Source organism: Panthera pardus, unplaced genomic scaffold, assembly GCF_024362965.1.
Source record: "Panthera pardus isolate Hobbes unplaced genomic scaffold, ASM2436296v1 HiC_scaffold_25, whole genome shotgun sequence".
In the NCBI taxonomy this organism is placed as follows: domain Eukaryota; kingdom Metazoa; phylum Chordata; class Mammalia; order Carnivora; family Felidae; genus Panthera; species Panthera pardus.
Window position 1 is genome coordinate 14,916,363 of NW_026526821.1, and position 22,408 is coordinate 14,938,770.

The following is a 22,408-nucleotide window of genomic DNA, read 5'->3' on the forward strand; positions in this document are numbered from 1 at the left end:
CTTTCCACTGCTGCACAGTCCCTAACTGATCTCTCCTTTCTGATCTCAAGGAACAGCCCGGAATGGTGCAGCTCAGATTCCCCTGGGGCCACATCCAGTCCTGTTCCTTCTCCTTCCTCTCCAACCCAAGCCACCTTTATCAGCCCAAGCCACACAGTCCTTCCTGCCCCCATCCTTCCTGCTCCTGGGGGTCAGGAAACTGGTGACAGGTATGGCTAGGGCTTGGGGGTCACATGGGACCAGCAGGATGAGAGGACAGACGTGACTAAAGGAAGGGAAGCCACAAAGGGCACAAATTCACAAAAATTCAAAACTGCCGAGCAGAGAGTCTGGTAGTGAACTAAGGTCAGAGCCAGTGGTCTTCAGTTCCCGGTCAAATGTTAGAATCACCAGGAAGCTCTGAAAAAAATACCGATCCCTAAACTACCAGCATCACACCCCCAGCCCACGGACACTTTATGTAATTGGTCAGGGATGAGGCCTGGGTCATTCTAGGGGTCAGGACCTGGGGCTTCGTAGCTGGGTGGGGACAGAGCCGGGGCTCAGAGCCAGGACAAACCCCTCCCCTCTCTGAACCTGTTTTCCTCACTGGAGAGGAGGAGGCTGCTGACCCACCTGCTGCGGTGAGAATAGTGGGTTTCAGGCTCTAGCACAGCGTCTGGCCCTGGTGGTGCTGGGGAGGAGAGGGGACCTTCCTGAGACCCAGCCAGTCCCCTCAGCTCTGGGCGGGGACTGAGATGTCTTGCCACCCTACCACCCACCCCAGCCCAGCATGTCCCCCGCAGGCCCCACCTGCTGTGCCCTCCTGCCTCTCTCCTTATAACGAATTAGCTCCCTGCCTGCCTCCCTCCTTATTACGAATTAGCCCCCCTGCCTGCCTCCAGCCCCAACATTTCATCCCCAGCCCGCCTCCTCACATTAACCCTTCCCTGGGGTCCAGGGTGACCAGGCCTGTGGTTATATTCGCACAAGGTTTGCCCTCAGCTTCCCCGGGGGGGGGGGGGGGGGGGACAGGAGAGGCGCTCTGTTCCTGATTGTATCCTGTCGCTCCTGCCTAATTAGTATTCCACAGAGAGCTGGCTCCACAGGCCTCGGGATTTGTTTGCCGGCCGGCCAGTTCCCTGTCTCCCCAGTTCAGAGTGAGTAATTCTGTCCCTCCCAGGCCCATTTAAGGGAGTGAATAATTAGTTACATTCAATTAGGCCTCTCCGCTGCCACTGTGGCTCCTGCCTGCCTCACTTGGGGGGACAGGCGCACTAATGAGCCAGCGCCTGTCTGACACGGGGGAGCAGGCATTAAACACCGACGATCCCCTCCACCCCTCCACCCCTCCACCCCTCCACCCCTCCACCGGGTGAGGGCTTGGAGGGAATGGGGGCAAGAGAGGAGAAAGGAGGGTGGGACCCTGGAGGTGAAGATGGGAGAGGAGGTGGGGGCAGAATGAGGAGAGGCAAAGGGGGGAAGCAGGTAGGGACTCCAGAGGAAAAGGAAAGAGAGAAGCCGCGTAAAAGTCCCTCTATATGGCATCCTTAGGTGAATCGGGCTCAGCCCTACACGGAATCCTATGCAGCACTTAAAAAGCATGTTGCCGATCTATTATTTATCGGCATGGAGAGACGCCCACTGTATACCTCTAGGCAAAAATGGCTGCATACAACATCGTGTATGTGATAATAGCCCAGGTTAAAAAAATAGTTTTGGCACAGAAAACAAGTCTGGAAGGACCTGTAACTTGTGGTTGATGGGGGTGGTGGGAAGGCTTACAGGTGGTCTTATTTTCATGTTTATTGCTTAGATGGGGGCGGCGCATTGCACAGGTATGATTTTCATAATTAGCCAAAATAACACTTGTTCGAAAGAGAACAGGGGGAGATGGAATTGCCAGGGGAAGGAAGGAGGTGGGTGGGTAGGGAGCGGGCAGACCGCGGGGAGGGGGATAGAGGGACAGGCAGGGACTGCAGGTGGGGTGGGCAGAGCCCTGGAGGGAGGCAGAGTCTGGGAACTAACTGGGCGCCTAAGCCCAGTGGGATGTGCCAGTCTGCAGGGAGAGAGGCAGAGAGCCCCAGGGATAGGGGGGTAGGAATGGACGAGCAGTTCCCCTCCTACTGGCCCCATCTGTCTGGGCAGAATCTGCCCAGTGACCCTGCTGAGCCCCTCCCAGAGCCCTTCTCCCTTAACGGTGCTACACCTGCTGTAGGCAGGTGCTGTAGGCTGTAGGCTCGAGGAGCCTCCCCAAGTTGCCCCCAACCCCAGCCCCCAGACTCCAGGACCACAGCACGTGGGTGGGGGGGGGGGGTTCTTTCTTCCTTTCTTTGTTTTTTTACAAATTAAAACTGTATCTCCCCACCCCTGCAGGTGGGTTTGTAATTTTCTGTGTCAGAATCACTCTGGGGGAGAGAAATCCTTCGGGGCAGAGTCTTTAATAACTTCTGCTGCCCAAGGAATCCACCACAGGACCTGAAGGCTGAAGGGGAGGGTATGTGCGTGCCTGCTAGGGAGGGGGGGGTGCTGGAGGGGGGGCGGGGAGGGGGTGCTGGCAGGGGACAGGAGGGGGGTGTATCACAGAATTAAAAGGACACATACACCCGGCTCAGCCCCAGTCCCAAGGCAATTGCCTCGGTCCCAGAGCTTCCATCCTTTATTTACCCGGTGGAGCCTGAGCCCCCAAGAGCCTCTCCAGCCTCCCAGCTGGGATGCAGAGGAAGAGACAAGCTGCATATGACACTTGGCCTAACTTGGTTCTGGACCTTCCCAGGGCCTCAGTTTCCACATATATGAAACAAAGGGATTGGACACAATGTCATTCCCAGTCTCTCTTAAATTCTAATCCTCTGTGACATGCTTTCTTGGGTTCTCACTGACTTTTCTAGTTCTTGGAATTGGTAGGATTTCAGCATTGGGAGAATCCACACGGAAATCTGGATTCTCGGTGATAATCTGGCTTCTCAGGAACTCCCAATCCTGCAGCATTGGAGAGGACTGATCGACGCTGCCCCCCCCCCAAAGATAGATAGAGCCTCCCCACTTGGCCATAGTCTCTGCCGTCCTGATCCCGACCTGGCCTGCCTCACTCTGTAGCTCCTGTGCAGGAGCAAAAACCACAGGCTTTGGGTCAGCCTCATTAGGTCCAAATCCCAGCTCTAACCCTCCAGACCTTAGCATATCATTTAGCCTCTGAGCCTCATCTGTAAAATGGGTTATGAGACTGTGCGTTACATAGGGTCGCCCTACACACTAAGACAATGCATCGAAAGTTCTTAGCATTGTGCCTTAGTACGTAGTGAGCACTCGATCCTTGCACGCTCTTAGGGTCACTGCACAACCCTAGCTAGGGATGAGGCCACAGTGAGAATGCAGTCGATGCTTGTCAAATGGGGGAAGCAGTGGAGAGGGAGGCCTCCACTGGGGAACGGATGAAGTTTCAGAATACAGGTTGCAGGAGGCTCAGGCCTTTGGGGCCCCAGAGAGGAAAGGCCTCTTCTCCAAAGGGAGGGTGGGATGCAGCTTGAAAGTCCGCGAAAAGCGGCCGCCGGGGTCTTCGCACGTTACGTTGGCGCCACCTTCTGGCTGATACATGCCTCACACCCACCCTCCTCCAAGCGCAGGCCAGAGCGGCTCCTACAGCGGGTTGACCTTCTTCACGTATTTTTAGATTTGGCGGGGCCCTTAGAACTCCTAGGGCACCAGCCCTTCATCACACATCGGGAGGGAAAATTTCCAGAACCTGAGCGTAACTTTCCCAAGGTCACACAGAAAGTTTCTGGCTGAGCTCCATTGAGAAGCCAGAACTCGCTACAGTTGCCAAGAACCCCTTCCCTTTATACAAAGATACACAAAATTGTGCCTTCCCATGTATGCGTTCTGCTGGTTCTTAGGGGGAACCTCTTCCAGAAACAGACTCTGTGGCAAGGAAGGAATGCAGGTAGTTTATTCGGGGTCGAACTCAAGAAGCACCAGTGGGGGAGTGGGGAAGTGAGACGGGGAGGGGGGGGGAGGAAGCCAATGGCAGAGGGGCACAGGGGCTCGAGGCCTTCAGATTTGTCCCTCCCAAGGGCGAGTAGTAGGCTGGGGCATCTACTCTCCACCTTTCATTCCTATTCAGTGGAGAGTATTCTGGGTCATCAACTCCCCTGGGTAGATCTGACCACCGCACACCCGCACCCAATACCGGGGGGAGCCCCAAGTCAATCGATCTCCAGTGCTTGTAATAGGAAACTCATGGCTCATCTGGACATAGCAATGTAGGAATGCCGAGGGAGGGGCGGTACTTCTCAAAGTGTGGTCCCTGGACCAGCAGCATTGGCGTCACCTAGGGATCTTGCTAGAAATGCACATTCCCGAGCTCCATCCAGACTTACCCCAACACTGGCCCTGGGGGCCCAGCAATCTTTTAGCAAGTCAGGTTTTGATCAGGTGGTTCTGGCACATGTTCAAGATTGAAAACCTCTGACCCAGGAGAAAACAAAGAAGACTCAATACCATCTGCTATGGGTATTATCCCCATTTGCCAGATAAGGAAACTGAGCTGGTCCGAGATGAAAATGACGTACCCAAGGTCACAGACAGCAGGTGACAGAGGAGGGTCTCTTGCCTCTTGCCACCATACTGCCACGCACAGAAGTGAGTGACACTAGTCTTCGGACTCTAGGTAGAGAATAAGGGTGAGGTCCCAAAGCTCCCCTCCCCCCCCCCCCCCATGACGCCACCACTCTGTTCTGCTTTCTAAACCAACCGTCTCCACCTGGTGCATCCAAATTGTTCTCAAAGCCCTTCTGGGAAGCCTGCCAAGCCAGGTGCCCCTCTCTCGGCTTGCAGCTGCCCTCAGTCTCCATCCAGGATAAGCCCTCTCCACCCCCACCCTCCAGCCAGCAGGACACACGGGAAATCCAAAAGCAGCTATGTACTGGGGGAAAGGTTGAGATCCCTGGGTGAAACCAGCCCGGTCTCATCTTCACTGTGAATCTCTGCGCAGGGGCTTTGCATGGCTCTTCCCTCTCCTCGTCCTACAACCTTCCTCCCCTCCCCTCCCTTCCCCTCTGCTCCCACCCCATCTGCTGCTCCTCCTGGCTAGGCTCCCCCTCAGTTGGCACAGCAGGAAAAGAGAACAGGATGGTTTATTTTTATCCTCAGATACTGCTGGGGGGGGGGGGGGGAAGGGGGCACCATCTGACCAAGAAGCTGCAGCTCCTGTAGCAGTCGGGAGGTCAGAAGGAAGTGGGAGGCCCAGGAGCTCCCCAGGAAGGAGCCACAGATGTAGGTTCCAGGGAGCAGGAAGATCTGGAAGCAGCAGCACAGGACGGGGAGTGGGGAGCTCTGAGTGGCGTCTCTAAGAATTGCTGTGTGGCCACAGGCAAGTGGCTTCACCTCTCTGGGCTTCCATTTTCACCTCTGTCCAAGAAGGAGGGATGTGGAACCCTGGCTGCCCTCAAGGCCGTTTTTTGACGAACATAAGTAAAATGAAGAGAGTGCTTTGCAAAACACAACGCCAAATGCGAGCACACATGGAAACCGCCCTGGAAGGACAGCAGCCTGGGGACATTGTTATTATCCTCAGAAAGTGCCCTAATTCTGTGAGCCTGACAGTAAGTTAAACAGCTCATGTCATTGAGCATTTCCACCCCCCGTTTTCCTTTATACATGTTTGATGACTTTTTAATTACATAAGCATTGTATGAACTCACTCTCCGTTTGGGGGTGGGGGGGTGGGCAGCCAATTCTTCCTCTAACCCTTCGCCAACCCTTCTTCCCCAACCCAGACATTACAACTCCTGGAACCGTGCGTTTTCTGTGTAGCCTCCTGAACACTGGCTATAGCTACACACACACGGGTATGTTCTGTGCATACACATAACCCCGGACGACATATCATGCTGTTGGGGTGTGTGTGTTTTTAAAGAAATGTTTTCATACCCATCATTCTGCCACCTGCTTTTTTGGTTGTTGTTGTTCCACAACAGTGTTCTTGAGATCTTGTTGTATAAAATATATTACACTTTTATTTAGCCAGTCCCCTGCTGCTGGACGATTAAGTGGCTTCCAGTTGTCCACGGTCACAAACAACACCGCGACGGATATTCACGGATACGTCTTCCTGGGCTCGTCGAAACCATCATGATACATCTCTGGCCACTGAACTCTGGACGGGAGGATTTTGGTGGATATTCCTACACGGCCCCCCAAAAGTTTTGCCTCCGCCTTTACAAGCAAGTCGGGGGATCAGTGGGCTCCAGGGCGGGGTGGAAGGTTCTGTTTCTGCACCACAGGGGTGCAGGCCGGGGGCGCCCCGCACCCTCCCTCTGCAGCACCAGGCTGTCCGGCCACGTGCCCGTTTCCCATGCCGCCACACTCCTGGGCACACACCGCCTCATACTCTCTCCTGCACCGAGATGCGGCTCTCTTTGCCGTCCTCCTGGGTGACCGGCTGGCACCCGTGTAAGGTCTCCTGCACCGGAGCAATGGGGTGGAGGGAGACAGGAAGGACCTCCAAGTCCTCCACAGGGTCCTGCGACACAGCCTTAGGCTGGAGGACCTGGGGAGCCAAGGCGGGAGGTTACCCCCGGCAATCCTGCAGAAGGGGACCCCCCCCAACACGCGCGCGCGCGCGCGCACACACACACACACACGGAAGCCCCTTCCCCTTTCCCAAAAGGAGGGTCGGTGCTGAGTCAGTGGGTGCCTCCTGCCCCCTGCTGGCCACACAGAGCGTGTCAAGAGGCTTCCAGAGCGGGAGGCTTTGGATCCAAGGAGCAGGGGGGCTGGAGAGGGGGCCCCACCTCATGACCGCTGACCAAGGCCACAGAGACGTGGTTCCCCACGTATCAAATGCCGGGAAGGAACAGCAAATGTCAGATTTTACCAGCGGTGCCAGGGCTGTTCTGTGGGGAGGTGAGCTCCGGAGGTGCCGGAATTTGGTGGTACAGGGGAGTGAACGGGAAGAGCCCTCCGGCCAGCACTGGGGGCGAGGGCATCGTGGGGGGGGAGGGGGTGGGGGTGGGGAGAGGAGCCAGTCCTGCCGCCTCCCCACTGGCCACAGGGGCAGACCCTGAATCAGTGTTACTGCCATAGAGGCAACAATGAATCAGGCTTTCTTTCCAGTTTGCCAAAACCCTCAGCCGGTGCCCAGGGTTGACCTACCTTATTCTCTGGCTTCTTGGTCACCTTTCCTAGAGAGAGAGAGAGAGAGAGAGAGAGAAGGAAAAAACCAAATGGGATGGGGAGTTGGCAAAGCCAATCTCTCCCCCTTCCCTCATCACCTCCCCACCTGGGGACTCACTGATATAGGCAGACACCAACAAGACAGCAAGCAGGACCACCATCGTGATGGGGATCACCACCAGGGCTCTTATCCGATCCTGGAAACCTGGAGAAATCAAGACTTCGGGGACGGCCTCCCACCCGCAGTGGCCCCCCTACCCCCGTGCCTCAAGCTGCTCTGTCCCTTGCCGGACTCTCAAATGCTCCAGTGTCTGAGCTCAGCTGTATCACAGGATTCAAACAGGTGGCCCTGACAAAATGTGGCCAGATGTGTTTAGGGTGACCAGCACTGAGTAGCGATACAGCTGTCTCTCCCGGCTCCCCAGATGCCCCTTCCCTCCCTACTCCCTGCCCAATGCTGAGGTCCATCGACATTGATGTCTGCATTGCTGCCTTTGTTATAGAAGGATGGAGGGGAAAGTAAAGGGTTTCCCGTACCGAAGTTTCTATCCTAAATGGGAAAATGAAAAAAAAAAAAAAAAAAAAAAAAAAAGACCAAGATGCATGGCAGCAACTAGGGGAAGGCAAGTGAGACATTCACCTTGCAACAAAATTTAAGGGAACACCAAAACACCTCAGTAATCAAGAAGAGTAATGTTTTGATGTCATGTTTTGAAAAATCATATCAACAAGCTGTGGCCCACAGGCTGGCTGCCTCCTTTTTATTTTATTTTAATTTTATTTTATTTTTTTAATTTATTTTATTTTTTTAACTGAGCAGGCTCCATGCCCGATATGGGGCTTGAGCTCATGACCCTGAGATCAAGAGTCACATGCTTTACCAGCTGAGCCAGCCAGGCGTCAACAGATGTCTGTTTTTTAAATAAAGTTTTGTTGGGGGTGCCTGGGTGGCTCAGTCGGTTGAGCATCTGACTTCAGCTCAGGTCATGATCTCACGGTCCATGAGTTTGAGCCCCGCGTCGGGCTCTGTGCTGACAGCTCGGAGCCTGGAGCCTGCTTTGAATTCTGTGTCTCCCTCTCTCTCTGCCCCTCCCCCGCTCATGCTCTGTCTCCGTCTCAAAAATAAATAAACATTAAATAAAGTTTTATTACAACCAGGGCTGGGATTAGGCTGAGGCAAGTGAGGCAGGGTTGGGTCATGTTTTTATGTAAATTTTGATATTGTATTCTTTCTAGAGTTTTTTTTTACATTAGCTTTGTTTTTTAAAAAAAAAAATGTATCTAACATTATTTATCTTGATTACTGCATTTTCTGCCTGCCCACCTGCCTGCCTCGCTCACCTCACTCCAGTCCCAGCCCTGCCAAGAGGAAAGTGGGTCTGAAGAAGAAACAGAGTTTATTTTTCTTACCCCTGACTCTTTTGCTCATTAACATGACCTGCCTAGTCCCTGCAGCTATTTGGGCCTGTGGCCTGTGCTACTGTAGGCCAACCTCCTCGTTATAAAATCAAAACCAAGGCTCTGAGAGGAAACAGTGGCACGCCCACGCTGGTGTTGAAATGCAGGGTGGAGTATCTCCAAAGTGCAGGAACCCATGCCAGGCACTCCCCCCAACCAACGAAGGGAAGTGCTGTGATCAGCCCATTTCACAGATGAAGAAACTGAGGCTCAGAGTGGGGAGGGGACTTGCCCAGGCTCCGCAGGTAAGTGGCAAAGCTAGGACACCTCAATCCCAAACTGCCTCCTCTCACTTCACCTCTCTCTTTCCGCACCAGGTGTCTCTGTGCGACCCTGCGTCCCCTGTCAGCTCGCCACCTTCCCGGCCTGCTGCCAGAGTCCCTTCTCTAAGACTCACCGCAGACAGCATCCGTCTTGTTGGTCCCCGCCTGAAGCTCCACCAGGCCTTTGGTCTCACACCTGTGCACAGACAGGTGCACGCACATGTGCACACATAGACACACAGTGAGAGAAAGAGACATTACATTTCCCCAACCGTAAGATTTCCAACCCCGGAGGGAGACCATCAAAACCAACAAGTTCAGGTTCACTGAGCACGTATTGTGTGCAATCCCCTGTGCTGGTTATTATGGGAATGACACAGACTCTGTTCTTAGGGAAGTCATGAGTGCAGAGAAAACATTATTGCGCATCTTCAAGGAGGAATAACAGGCCAAAGTTTGTCACATAGGTCAAAGTGAACTGGGAATCGTTCAGAGAAGGGGAGACAAAGCCCACAGTGGCTGGAATAGAGGGGTGATGAATTCAGTTTAAGGCAGGGCTTCTCAGCCTCAGCACTACTGACGTGTGGGGCCACATAACTCTCTGTTGTGGGACTGTCCTGTGCACCGTAGGACACTCAGCAACACCCCCGGCCTCCACCCACTAGTTGCCAGTAGCAGCCCCTCCTCAGTTGTGACAACCAAAACGTCTCCAGATATTGCCAGATGTCCCCTGGGGAGAAAAATCGCTCAGTTGAGAATCTCTGGGTTAAAGGCTCGTCCAGAAAGACTTCCCTAGGGAAGGGCGATCTGAGCGGCCCTGAAGGATGTAAACTTAGAGCAGCAGAACACTCTAGCTGAAGCAGGACAATGTGATTTGAGGGATTAGGTGGGGGAGGGGGGCGTGCCAAACGGTATTAGGAAACTATGGAAAATTGGGTCTTTACAACCAGATCGCCGGTAATCAGCCATGAAGGTTTCAACTGGATTCAGCTGGGAAGTCACATCAGCACCCAACCAGACGCCCCAACAGTGAGAGGACTCGCTTGGCCCGAGAGCTTGCAGGAGGAGAAATTATGGAAGAGTGGACAGCTGGGAGGCCTGCGCAGGGGTCTCAATATGTGATGATGAAGGTGTGGTTGCTGGAGGGGTGGGGAGGAACGGATAGAAAAGGACACCACGAAGAAAAAAAACATCTAAAGTGGGAAAAGGGTGAGAAGCTTCAAAGAAAGCACATACATAAGAATGCTTAGGTGTCTACAAGGGACCCCTACATGTCTTTTCCTCATGCCTTGTGAGATGAAGGTCATTCCCATTCTCCAAGTGACGGCACTGAGGCTCAGAGGGTCTCACACTTTCTAAGCTGCAGTGAGGCTGGAACTCAGGGCTCTGATTTTATTAACCAAGGTACCCCCAGTTATCATTCAACATTTATCGGTAAAAATTACTTGAGCACTTACTGTATGCATGGACACTGTTCTAGGCATAAGGAATGCATCACCGGAAGAAAAAAAAAAAAGGCCAAGTCCCTACATTGAAGGAATCTGCAGTGGAGCAAGGCAGACAGTAAACAAATAACAAAGTATATACGAGATGCTAGTATTTGTGTGGAAAATACGTGTTTGCATGCGTGTGCATTTATTTATTTGTACATAGACTCTCTGGCAGGACACACAGGGGGAAGAGCTGCTTCCAGGGAGGAGAACTGAGTGGCCAAGGAACAGAAACTCATCACCATAGGCTCTCTCGTGCCTTGTGTTTCATGAGCCTCTCTTACCCGTTTGTGTTTTTGTTTTTTTTTTTAATTAAATGTAAAAAGTAACTGGGCAGGTGTTTAAGGGTATTCCAGGCAGGAGAGTTTGATGCAAGAGGACAAACAGCACATTGAGGGCATCGCAAGTAGCATGTGGGGAAAAGTCAGGAAATGGTGCCGCAAGTTAGGGGAGCAGGTGAAGGAGTCTGCGTTTCATCCTAAAGGCATAGGGAGTCACGAAGCCTTTTAAATAGGGAGCACCATGATTTGAAATAAACTAGAAAGCTCGCTTTGGCAAGAGGATAGAGACACAGCTGAAGAGGAGAGACCGGAGGCAGGGAGGCTGGTGAGGAGGTGAAGGCACCATCCAGACCACAGGGATGACCACTGGAGAGAAAGGGAATCCCAAAACATTTGGAAGGCTAGATAGACAGGACCTGGTTCCTGATGTGGGCTTGGAGGTGAGGGAGGGACCACGGGACAAGAGCCCAAACACAAGTGAGTGTCTTCCCAGAGGGTGAGAGGGGCGGGCAAGTGAGTCCATCTGGTGCCTGTGGGTCAACTGCGTGGGGTTGGACCCTTGGTGGTGGCATGTTACTGTCTTGGACCCAGGAGACAGATCCAGACAATAGATGTTGATTGGGAACCATGGATACGGATGAGATGCCCGGGGGAGGCGGGCAAAGTGATTGGGGAGTAGAGCCTAGAACAAAGGCCAAGGAAATCAGTTAGGAGGAGCAGAGGAGAAGTAGAAGGAAAGCAAGAAAGGTGTCCTGGTGCCCCCAAGAAGGGAGTTTCATGAAGATCAAGAGGTCAGCAGTATCTGTTACTGCCAAGACACAGCAGAAAAAAAAAAAAAAATGCTGAAAAGTGGCCTTTTGGTCAACCATGTGGACACTCTAGAAGTTCTCTATGTGCACAAGTGTGTGGACATGGGGAGCAGGGGCCGAAGGACAGGTGGCCGGATAGAATAGAAGTAGTCCCACACCCCTCTTAGGGCAGGAAACAAGGGGTGAATCCTTGTACCTCGTCCAAGGGTGACACTTTTCCGAAGCAGATGACACATTGGAGAAGAAGCCGGCTGGGCACGGATGGCAGGTGGTATCAGAAACCCCTGTAGCTGGAAGGGAGGAGATGGCTTTCATCATCACAGGGGACCACCCACCCGACTCTCAAGGAAACAGGTGGACAGGAAGGGCCAGAAGAACTATCTACGTCAAGTGCTGTCCCCCAGCACAGAGCTTCCCCGACTGCTGCAGCCCCTAAGAAGCCTCCTCCCACTGCCCAACCAAGGCAGATACCCAGGGCTGGAGGCAGGACAAGAAAGGTGCCATTTCCTGCTCACCAAGCAGAGATACCAATGCAGGGTGGCCCCTCCACCTCCGAGACCGAGCGCCCACTGCCCAATCCCTCACCGTGAGTGTCAGCTCCTCTCTCCTGCCCGCAGAGCCAATTCCCAGACAGGCCACTTACCAACCTGCTTGACCCCAAGGCCAGGGGGGCACAGGGTGTGCTGGATGCAGCTTTCACAGGCGTCGCTGGTACAGTGTAGACCTTCGTCACATGTGCAAGTGGTGTCAGTTTCTGAGGTGCCTTCCCTCTGGACCTGGAGCCCTTGGTCTGAGCAGAGATGGCAGGAAGGATGGGGACCCCTTACGAGCCATGCTTGGGGGACCTGCCCCTCACACTTCCTGCTTTTATCAGACCCTCTTCCAAGTAGGGATAGGAATCAAATTATTTAACAACCGGTACAACCCAGACTCCAACCAATCAGAACAGACCCTGGCTATTAAAAAGCAACGGCTACATTGTCAGGAATAAGTTAGACTATCAGCCTGACTCCCCGCACACCCCTTCCCCAGCAGCCCACGCACTGGGGTCGCAGTACTTGTGCTGGTGACAGTGTCTCTCTATGTTCCAAGTGTCTAGGAATTCGCCTTTTTTGCAAGGAACGCATTCCGTGGAGGTGAACTCTGTGCAGTCATTCACCAGTTTCTTTCCTGGAAAACATCAGGAAATGAAGCAGCTCCAGACGGCTCAATGAGTCAAGACATTTATCAAAAACTGATCAGGCTGCGTTTTAGGGCAGGGGATTCAAAGATGACAGTCTCGGACCCTTCTAGACTTCATAGTCTGGTGGGGAACATGGGAGAGATAGGAGCCCCACTCCCGGGTAGGCAGAGAGGGGACCCAGGACATTCTGGCTGCAGGGCGGGGATGGGGAAAATCCCAGGGGTCATTTGAGACTCGAGTTTACAGTTGACACACGGGGCCTGCACCCACCAGGAAGCCAGGAAGGGTCCCGCTGTGGGGCGGGAGGGTCGGCCGCTCACCTGGCTGGCACTTATCACAGCACCGACTGTTTATCAGGTACTGGTTTTCTCTGCACGTCGTGCGTGGTTCTGGGTGGACCTAAAAACAGAATTGGACGATTTGAGGGGATCTTGAAATCTCTACTGCAGCCTCTATGGCAGGAAGGTGGAAGTCAGCCAGCACAGAGGTTAGAACTGAAGTGGAAGTCCAAAGCAGAAAACTGGAGCCTGCATATTACTTGGTGTGTTTGTTTTTAACTAAACTGCCAACTGACGTGATTATAAAAGCACCCAGAGGATCGGTCTGGCATTTTACAAAGCGATTGCACTGGGACATCGCAATATTCTCGGCACTAAACAGATCTTCCTTTTGGCTTGACGCCTGAGTCTTTCCGCTTCCCAAACACCCAGGAGCACACGAGGGCTCCGGTACCTCCCCTGGCGTCCTGAGGCTGGCTAGGCAGCTGGTCCTAGGCCTGGCTGGGGCTATATTTAGCACTTGGCCGCTTCCTTCAATTCTTCTGCTCCCCACCCCTTTCCCCTCTCCAAACCCTCATCATCGATTATCCAACCCCTCTCTCGTGAAATGCCAGGACTGTGAAGCTGGAAGGAAAAAAAAATCCAACTTTTTTGCTTTACAAATGGTAAGACTAAGGACCAGAGAGGTTGGGTCACCTGCCCAGGGTCACACAGTGATAGAATCTGGATAAGAACTCAGCTGTCAATACTCCCCCTCTCCGTCAACTGCACTATTTTTTTACTCCATCCAGGTACCATTAATTTAAGTACATTTGTTTTATTTGTTAACCATTGTGATTTTTATTTATTTTTAAGTTTATTTTATTTATTTTGAAAAATTTTTTTTTAACGTTTATTTATTTTTGAGACAGAGAGACAGAGCATGAACGGGGGAGGGGCAGAGAGAGAGGGAGACAGAATCGGAAACAGGCTCCAGGCTCTGAGCCATCAGCCCAGAGCCTGACGCGGGGCTCGAACTCACAGACCTCGAGATCGTGACCTGAGCCGAAGTCGGACACTTAACCGACTGAGCCACCCAGGCGCCCCTATTTATTTATTTTGAGAGAGAGAATGCGCACACTCGTATAAGCAGGGGAGGGATAGAAGGAGGGGATAGGGGAGAGAGAATCCCAAGCAGGCTCCGCACCATCAGCACAGAGCCCGATGCAGGGCTCGTACTCACAAACCATGAGATCGTGACCTGAGCTGAACTCAAGAGTCAGACGCCCAACTGACTGAGTCACCCAGGCACCCCTTATTTTATTTCTTTTTAATGCTTATTTATTTTTGAGAGAGAGAGAGAGAGAGAACACGAGCAGGGGAGGGGCAGAGAAGAGGAGGAGACAGAGGATCCGAAGCAGGCTCTACGCCGACAGCAGCGAGCCCAATGCAGGACTCCAAATCACGAACCATGAGATGGTGACCTGAGTGGAAGTTGGACAGTTAACCAACTGAGCCACCCAGGTGCCCCTGAATACATTTATTTTAAATGTAAACCTTGTAGCGTTGCCATCAGAGAAGAACCAGTATCACTTCTCATAAATAAAAGGCAACCCTAAAAATATATTCAACAGAAGCAAAACAATGTTATTAAAACCCAGCCGGTTGCTTTGCTTGCTGACCTTGGCTTTTGTTTCAAAAAGGGGGATTAAAGGGGCACCTGGGTGGCCCAGTCAGTTGAGTGACTGACTCTTGATTTCGGCTCAGCTCAGGGTTGTGGGATTGAGCCCCACATGGGGTCAGCACTGAGAGTGGAACCAGTGCTGGGCAGTAACCTGCTCAAGATTGTCTTTCCCTCTCCCTCTGCCCCTCTCCCCTGCTCATGCTCTCGCTCTCGCTCTCTCTCTCTCTCTCTCTCTCAAATAAAATAAATAAATAATTTTAAAAATAAAGAAATAAAGAAATAATAAAAAAAGGAGGATTAGCAAATGCTGGAGAGGTTTTAACTATATTCTAGCTCCAAAGACCTCCTCCTTGAAAAAAAGGAGGATTTTAACAAAACTGTAAAGCAAATCTATGTTGTTTAGTCCCGTACCCTTGTGCTCCCTAAAATCATGCCACACTTGGGAAAGAGCCAGTGAAAAGAGCACAGGATTGAGAATCCAACAGTGTAAGGCTGCAATCTTGACGTCATAACACTTACTAGTTATGTTGTCTCTTAGCCTCAGTTTCCGCATCTCTAAAATGGGAGTAATGCCTGCCCCACAGATTCGGTTGTGAAAATCAGAATGAATATATGTATATGGCCTGGCACGGCAGCTAGAACATAGGAGGTGCTCATTAAAAGGCACTTTTAATTATCATATATATGTGAATATCTGTTTGGATGACTACCGCCCTGGCTAACTGGCTGGCTGTCCAGGATTCTGCCTAATTGGTGGCTCTCATTCAGTGAGAAAATTACCTACAGAAGTGAATCTTACTCCAAATGGAGAAGGAAGTATGAAGGTCTGTTGCCTCCACCACTACATCCTGTGAATGTTCTTCCTACAACCCTGTGGACTTTCCCACTAGACTCCCAGGGCAACGAAAGTCCTTTATGCCATTTTCAAACCTATGAGAAATACGGCTTCTTCTCTGAAAGTTTGTCAATCTCCAGCTCCCACTCCATAGCTCTAATCCTTCTGACAAAGCAGCTCCGGACCTAGGCTTGGGGAGGCAGGCGTGGGAATCAGGCAGACATAGATTTATATCCAGGTTCCACCTAGCTGTGAGAACTCTGGCAAGTTCTTCCTTCTCTCTGAGCCTACGTTTGCTCATCTGTACAATGGGGGAGTCAAAAAAAATCAGACCAAGAATGCATGTAAAGCATTTTGCTCGGAGCCTGACACAAAGGAAGCTCTCAAAAACAGTCCCTGCTATTGTCACAACCCAGTCTCTACCGGGCGCCAGACCTGGTAGTGTGCTCTTGAGAAGCCCAGACCACCCTTCTTCCTGAATCCCCTGGCTCTCCCTCCAATCCTCCTACAAGAGCCCTCTTCCTCCTCTCACTAGCTCCAACACCGCCCCGCCCCCCCCCCCCCCACCTCCCTTCTCCCTAAGAACCATTGCTTAGAGTGAAAATGAAAGTTCTGGGACAAAAGCAGCTTCCCCAACTGGTCTCTTCCCTTGCTGCTGACTCCCCTCCCCTACGCCTCCATGGGTCTTTCCTGACCAGACTTCATGCCAGAAACTACAGCCCTTGAAAGCAGGGGGAGGCCGGAGAAGTTGGAATGAGAGCGGCAGGTACATGGGGGGATTCCCAGCCTCCAGAATGAGGAACTACAAAAATACATTTGAACAAAAAGTGAGTCAAGTGTGGGCCTCTGAAAATCCCGGAGATGTGCTTGGTTGGGCATAACTGAGACTTTCTGGTGCCTGGAGAAACCCCTGCTGGTCTCCTCACCCCTCCTTGGGTCCCATGAATTATTCATCTCCCCCAGGGGTCCTCTATGTCATCTTAAATTCAAGAGGCAGAGACACAGCCTTGGGTATTCCTCCTAGGTTGGATCACCCAGGATTTGGGGGTCGAGGTGGGGTGGGAGTGTTAAAAACCCCTTGCCTTCTCAAAGAAGTACGTGGGCCTCTGCACCCACCCTTGTTCCCACAAGATACCCCGCAAGAAGGCGGCCCCAGGGGGCCAGGACATGATAACCGCTCACAGAGCCTGCCTGCCATCTGTCCACAATGTTAAAGGGACAGGAAACCTGCCAGACCCGCCCCTGCCCTTGCCCGGCCTCCCTTCTCATCTCTGAAACCCCTCAGCAGTCTCCGCGTGGCCAGCCTCTGAGGCAAACCCGGACTCCAGCCTCCCGACCAAATAAAGGCTTGAGTCTCCCAAAATCCCAACCCCGTCCACGCCGCAGGTGCACGTTTCCTGCAGTGCCCCCCCACCACGCGCCCTCTTGGGGCTACCTGGGACCCCAACCTGGGATGACACAGAAGCAGCCGCGACCCGGGGTACCTTACGCACCTTCTACCCCGTCTTCTATCCCCCAAAATCAGCTAGGAAGTTCCCTTCCCCGAAATATTGCTTCTCTTCCCATTCTCCACTCTCAAATCCCCAAATCCCCTGTCGGGTCGGAGCAGAAACTCAACTTACGGCGGTCAACACGCAGCCCCAGAGGAGACAGCGCAGAGGCAGAAGAACCATGGCGAGGTGAGTACCTAGCGGCGGAGTACGGGTGCGGGCACTGCGCGCGTAGTAACTCCCTCGGCCCGTGCCCCACCCCACGCGCGCCCGCCCAGGAAATGGGCGGGGTCTTCGGGGACCAATCGCGGCCAGCATCGTTGGGGGAGGCGGAGCTCCTGACAAGGCGGCGCGCCGGGATTTCCCCTGAACGTTCCTAGGAGTCGAATCTCCCGGGAGAGTAGGGTAGTGCTTTCGGCGAGGGGGAGGGCGCGTGGTCCCTGGAAGTGCACTTCCTCCTCGCCCCTGGGACTCAGAGGCCAAGCTGAAGAAGGCAAGGAGCTAGCAGTGTTCCCGGAGCGCGAAGGCAGAAAAGAGAGATCCCCCGCGTGCTGGGAAGAAGCCCCAGGGACACTCCCCCAACGGTTCTCCACCCCCCCCCCCCGCAGCCTCCGGGAATTCCGGCAGAACCGAAAGTGTCCCCACCGCGGATGCAGAGGCCTGAGGAAGTTCCCCGCATCCCAGAAACCGGGAAGGCCAGAGCTGGGGTGTGGGGAAGAGGAGGGCTCCGGTGGCGTTTCAAGGAAAACAGTTTCCCAGCTTAAAGTTTCCCTCTCTTTCAAAGGAAATTCCCTCCTGTGGATGCAGCGTCCCAGCCTCCCCATCCATCCATCCATCCATCCATCCATTCATGCGTCTCCACCAGATTCTATTCCAACGCCGCCGTTCCCATCTGTCACCTGGAGACAGGCATTTAGAGTAGCACATCAGCCTTTGTGTGGGAGCGCAGGACCCCGTGAGAATCTCAGGAGACTCGGGACTCTTTCCTTCTGCAGAAACACACACACCCTTGTGCCCACATTGCCCGGGTTCTGGCCCTTCTCCAACCAGTGTTAACAAGGTCTACTCAGCAGCATAGAATCCCTGAATTCTGACTGAGACTCTCCTTCTGATGGGTTGACTTCCCTTGAGCTTTGGTTGTCGCCAGTGCAACCTGAGGAGCGTGAACTAGACAGCTGGTTGTCGGGGTGACGACTCCCCACGTTCTGCATTTCCGGGCCAGGCCAAAAGGCCAGGCTGCATGGAATCAGACAGGATGGGAGAGGAAGAGGCTGTTAACTCCACCCTCCTGGCTTCTGCTGCCAAGGGCACCCTCCTTTCCGTCACCTCCACCGCTGATTCACAGGCTTATCATCTCTCACCTGGGCTGTCCCAACAGCCTCCCTCCTTCACTAGGTACCTTTTGAGCCCCTACTATGGGCCAGGCAACTCTCAACTAACTAACCGTCCCCCACTCCCTCCTTCTCTCGTTGTTCATACTGTAGCAATTCTCTTTGCAAACCCCAGGTCTGATCTGCTCTGGACACTTCCCTGCTGAATAACCTCTTTGGGCTCCCCATCCTCAAGATGGTCCAAACCCCTCCTCCTGACCCAGCAAGCTCTTCTCCACTCTACCCCCACCTGTCTCCCCATGCTCACTCCCTGCCATGTCCTCCCATGCACACTGGCTTCCACCATACTCTCCTTCTCCCCACGTTCAAACGATCTTGTCTTCTTACTGTGTCTTGCTGTTTCCTTCTTTCCCCTCTCCTTCCTGGAACCAGTTTAAATTTCACCTTCTCTTTGGTTAAACCTCCTCTTAACTTCCTGCGCCCCTTCCTTAGCCCCTTCTCCATGTTCCCACAGCATTAGCCTGCTGGACTAGAACTCCATCTGTCTGGCCCCATTGGACCGTGAGCTCCTTGAAGGCAAGGCTGACTTCATCCCAGTCCGGGGCACGTAATAGGACACCAATACATATTTGCTGAGTGAATAAATGAGTAAGTGGGTTCAGTAACTTCTCATTTGCAGTACATCCTCCATCAGGAAGGATGTGGGGGGCAGGAGATGCAAAGCTGATTGGTAGCCGCAACACATCACAAGCTCGTGGTCAGAAACCGATAACCCAGGAACGCTTGAAATCAGAGTCCAGGGGACTTCACGAAAGCCACCAAACGTGCCTGGGATGAAGAGAATATTAAACTATCTTTTCCCTTTTTAACCCACTTCAAAAAGCAAACACAGCTTTAATTCCTTTGGGAGGGGGGAGGGCGTTGCTATAATAACTTCAGCCATTACTAATTCTTTATTTGCTTGATTCCAAAATTGGGCCCTTCACAAAACTGCCTTGGGAAGCAAGTACACAGAATTAAAACGTTAATTATATTATATAAAACATATCATAGTCGTAATTAAAGCTGCTTAAATTAATGTGTGGAAGAATAAATAGTAGCCTTCGGGTTGCCCCATGGGGTGAAGACCAGATAAGATAAAGGGAAGATATTTTAGTATATGCATATCCCAAGGAGACATGTGCTGTGGGGAGAGGCTAAGAGAAGGCATAGAATCCTCCTGGGCTGAGAAAAATATACTGGAAGAGGAAAGCGAGATGATTTATGGGGAAGATGGCAATATTTCAGAGTCCTGTCAAAGAGGGGAACTATTTAGAAAGGGTTCAAAGATAGGGCAAAGGACATTCCAGGAGTGGGGACCCAGGATTTTGGAATGACAAGATATGCCCTTTGCAGGAGGTGGGGAGGGGGGCAGTCACAGGGCCACATGGATGGGTAAGAAGCAGGCCTGGAGGTCAAGTCCACAACATAGCCAGAATCTGGGGAGCAGATGATTCTAATATGAAAATCCCATTGTGTTGCTCTTAGGTTTGAAGCAACTCCCTGGAGCCCTCACTCCTTAAGCTCCCCTCACTCCTTAAGCTCACAGGACCTCAAGGCCATGGGCTCCTTCTGCCCTCAACTTTCTGCTCCAGACTGTGCCACCACCTCTGCCGGAAAGACCTTCTCCATTCTCCTTTCATTGGATCAACCCCTTCTCATCTTTCAAGTCTCAGCTCAGGTGCTGAAGCAGAGCCCTCTGCATCAGCCCTCTGCAAGCCCGGAAAGCCCTCTGCATCAGCCACCCTGGAATGTGCACCCACCTACCTCCCCTTGCCCTCTCAGAACCCTGCGGCTCCTTACCTAAGCAAGCCTCCAGCCCTACCACACTGTATTTCAGTTATTCTGTTTACTCATGGAACCGGTATACTGAGGCGACTCGACTTGATAGGGCATAATAATGAAGCTTTCCCCCCTAATCTCTACCTTCAGCTATGCTGTGGTGAATTTCCCTTTTCCATCCCTTAATGACATCTGGGGCAGATTGCATTACTTTTGGATCACTTTCTGTTGTTAAACCTCCATCCTTGAAAGCTTTATTCTCAAACTCAATTTAAATCTCATTCTGTCTTCTCCCTTACTCATCCAAGGGTTGACTGGAGCCAGGATCCTGCCAGTTCGAATAAAGGGGGGGGCGGGGAGGGAGCCTAGCCGGCTTGGAAACACGCCCCAGCACCCTCCCCCTTGTTGAAATTGGGAAAGGGGGAATGGGAAGAGCCCTCCACAGTAGCTCCCTCCCTGTGGGTTGACCCTGTTTTCTGGGCTAACCTGGAGTAGCAAGTGTTTACAAATGGTTTCTCATGGGGCACATGAGTATATCTCTGTGGGCTTCCCCATTGCACAGTCCTCTGACAGGGGGCGTCCGGCTCAGGTTTCAGCTTCCCCACCTTGCCCCGCCACGTCTGCTTCTGCCTCTGGTGGGACCCTCTTGCTCTGCAGTCAGCCTGCTCCGGTGGAACACTAGGAGCTTAGCTAACTACTACTGGGTCCACTTGACCCAGAGAAACTCAAGACGTCCTGGCCAGCGGCTCCACGGTGACCCCTCTCTTCACCTCTCTCTTCCCCTGCTCAGGGGGGAAGATCACCCAGGGGGTGACCTGATGACCCAGGGGGACATCAGCAAGTCCACTACCAAGTTGACCCCCACTGGGGAACAGCATCCCAGCATCCCCTTCTTGCAGCCACCCCTCAATCTCCAGAAGGGACTCCCAATGAAAAGGGGGAGAAAAGGGAATTGCTTTCACAATAAACACTATATTCCTCATCAAAACCAAAGAACTCCTCCCTCCCCAGTATTACTGTTTGGGCAAGGAAGAGGAAAGTGAGCTTATAGCTAGGGGATCTGAGCCATTTGTGCCCCCTTTAGTAAACCTTGCAGGCTCCATTCAGAATGCGGGTTACACAGGGCCCGTTTGCTTTGGCCGTGGGACTGTCCTCAGCCTTGTCAAGCTCTGATGTCTGGAATGTGAGATGGCTTTGGTTGGGGGAGAGGATCCAAATCCCTTACAGTGGCCTCAAGATCTTGAGTAATCTGACTTCTGATGATAGTACCTTCTACACACCCACTTGCTGGCTACACCCCAGCCATCCAGTCTTCTTGGTTCACCTCAGAGCCTTTGTCTGTGCTGTTCCCTCTGCTGCAAAGGCCCCTCCTCCCACTCTTCATCTGCTGACCCTTCATCACCATTCAGATCTCCGGGCAAATGACACCTCCTCAGAGAGTTCTTCCCTGATAACCTTATCTAAAGTTAAGTTCCTCTGCTGCAACCCACTTCCCCACCACTGTCCTCTCTCATGGCACCTGTTCTAGTCACAATTGTCATTGCAAGCAAGACAAGTCGGAGCTGGTGAACTTAAATAGAAGAGAACATTGTTGGAGGGTGTCAGGTGGCTCATAGAACTGACAGGAAGGCTGAAGGACCAAACTCCAGCAGGAACCGCAGGAGGCAGGACATAGTCAAGACTCTGCTACAGGTCTTACAGGTCTTACAAACCAGCTCTGTTAGCCAACCTCCAAGATGGCCCCCAATGACCCCACCTCCTGGTCTTTACACCCTCTGTGGTGCCCACCCTCACGGTACCGAGGTTGGTCTGTGTAACCAATAGAAACAAGGGGAAATGATGGCACGTCACTTCTAAGATTAGGTCATAAAACTGAGATTTCAGGCTTCTGTGCTCTATAGAATATTCTCTCTCTCTCTCTCTCTCTCTCTCACCTTCCCCCTTTCCCCTTTCCCTTTCCCTTCCCCTCCCCCTCCTCCTCTCCTCTCTTCTTTCTTCCCTTGTCAGGCCCACCTGGGAAGCCAGCTGTCCCGTCAGGAAAATGTTCAGGCAGTCCATAGAGAGGCCCACATGGTGAGGATCTGGCAATTCTGGCCATCGGCCACATAAGACGTGTGGCCCTCCAGGCCCAGTCAAGTCTCGGATAAGCGAAGGCCCAGCTGACACCTTGACTGCAGATTTGTGAGCTCATAAATGTTTCATTATTTCAAGTCGCTAAGTTTTAGGATAATTTCTTACACGGCAATAGAAATAGATAACTAACACGATCAGTAAGTGACCCTGACCTTGAGCATCAATCCCTCGAAGTTCAGTGTCTTGGGAAGGGACATTAGAGTGGCCACACTTGGCTT

The 22,408-nt window shown here is 52.5% G+C and overlaps 1 protein-coding gene and 1 long non-coding RNA gene across 2 annotated transcripts; one reads left to right on the forward strand and one right to left on the reverse strand.

Moving 5' to 3' along the window:
* Positions 1–5,970: 5,970 nt before the first annotated feature.
* On the reverse strand, positions 5,971–17,159 carry CD40 (CD40 molecule). The gene is made up of 9 exons (XM_019458280.2): positions 17,038–17,159; positions 12,960–13,038; positions 12,501–12,626; positions 12,100–12,246; positions 11,653–11,746; positions 9,011–9,072; positions 7,274–7,360; positions 7,135–7,163; positions 5,971–6,529 (listed from the first exon to the last, which is right to left on the reverse strand). The coding sequence occupies exons 1-9, from the start codon at positions 17,086–17,088 to the stop codon at positions 6,365–6,367; spliced, it is 840 nt and encodes a 279-aa protein (XP_019313825.1). The 5' UTR covers positions 17,089–17,159; the 3' UTR covers positions 5,971–6,364.
* LOC128773458 (uncharacterized) lies at positions 16,012–17,187 on the forward strand. The gene is made up of 2 exons (XR_008417708.1): positions 16,012–16,242; positions 17,025–17,187. It is a non-coding gene; the product is annotated as an uncharacterized LOC128773458 (long non-coding RNA).
* The last annotated feature ends 5,221 nt before the right edge of the window (positions 17,188–22,408 follow it).

Excerpts from the sequence above, each read along its gene's own strand:
- CD40 (XM_019458280.2), bottom strand. The coding sequence starts at position 17,088 with ATGGTTCTTCTGCCTCTGCGCTGTCTCCTCTGGGGCTGCGTGTTGACC. Across the intron at positions 11,747-12,099 it reads CCTTGGGGTCAAGCAGGTTG|CTACAGGGGTTTCTGATACC; the intron begins GTAAGTGGCCTG and ends CCTCCCTTCCAG. Across the intron at positions 7,164-7,273 it reads GTTGGTGTCTGCCTATATCA|GAAAGGTGACCAAGAAGCCA; the intron begins GTGAGTCCCCAG and ends CTCTCTCTCTAG.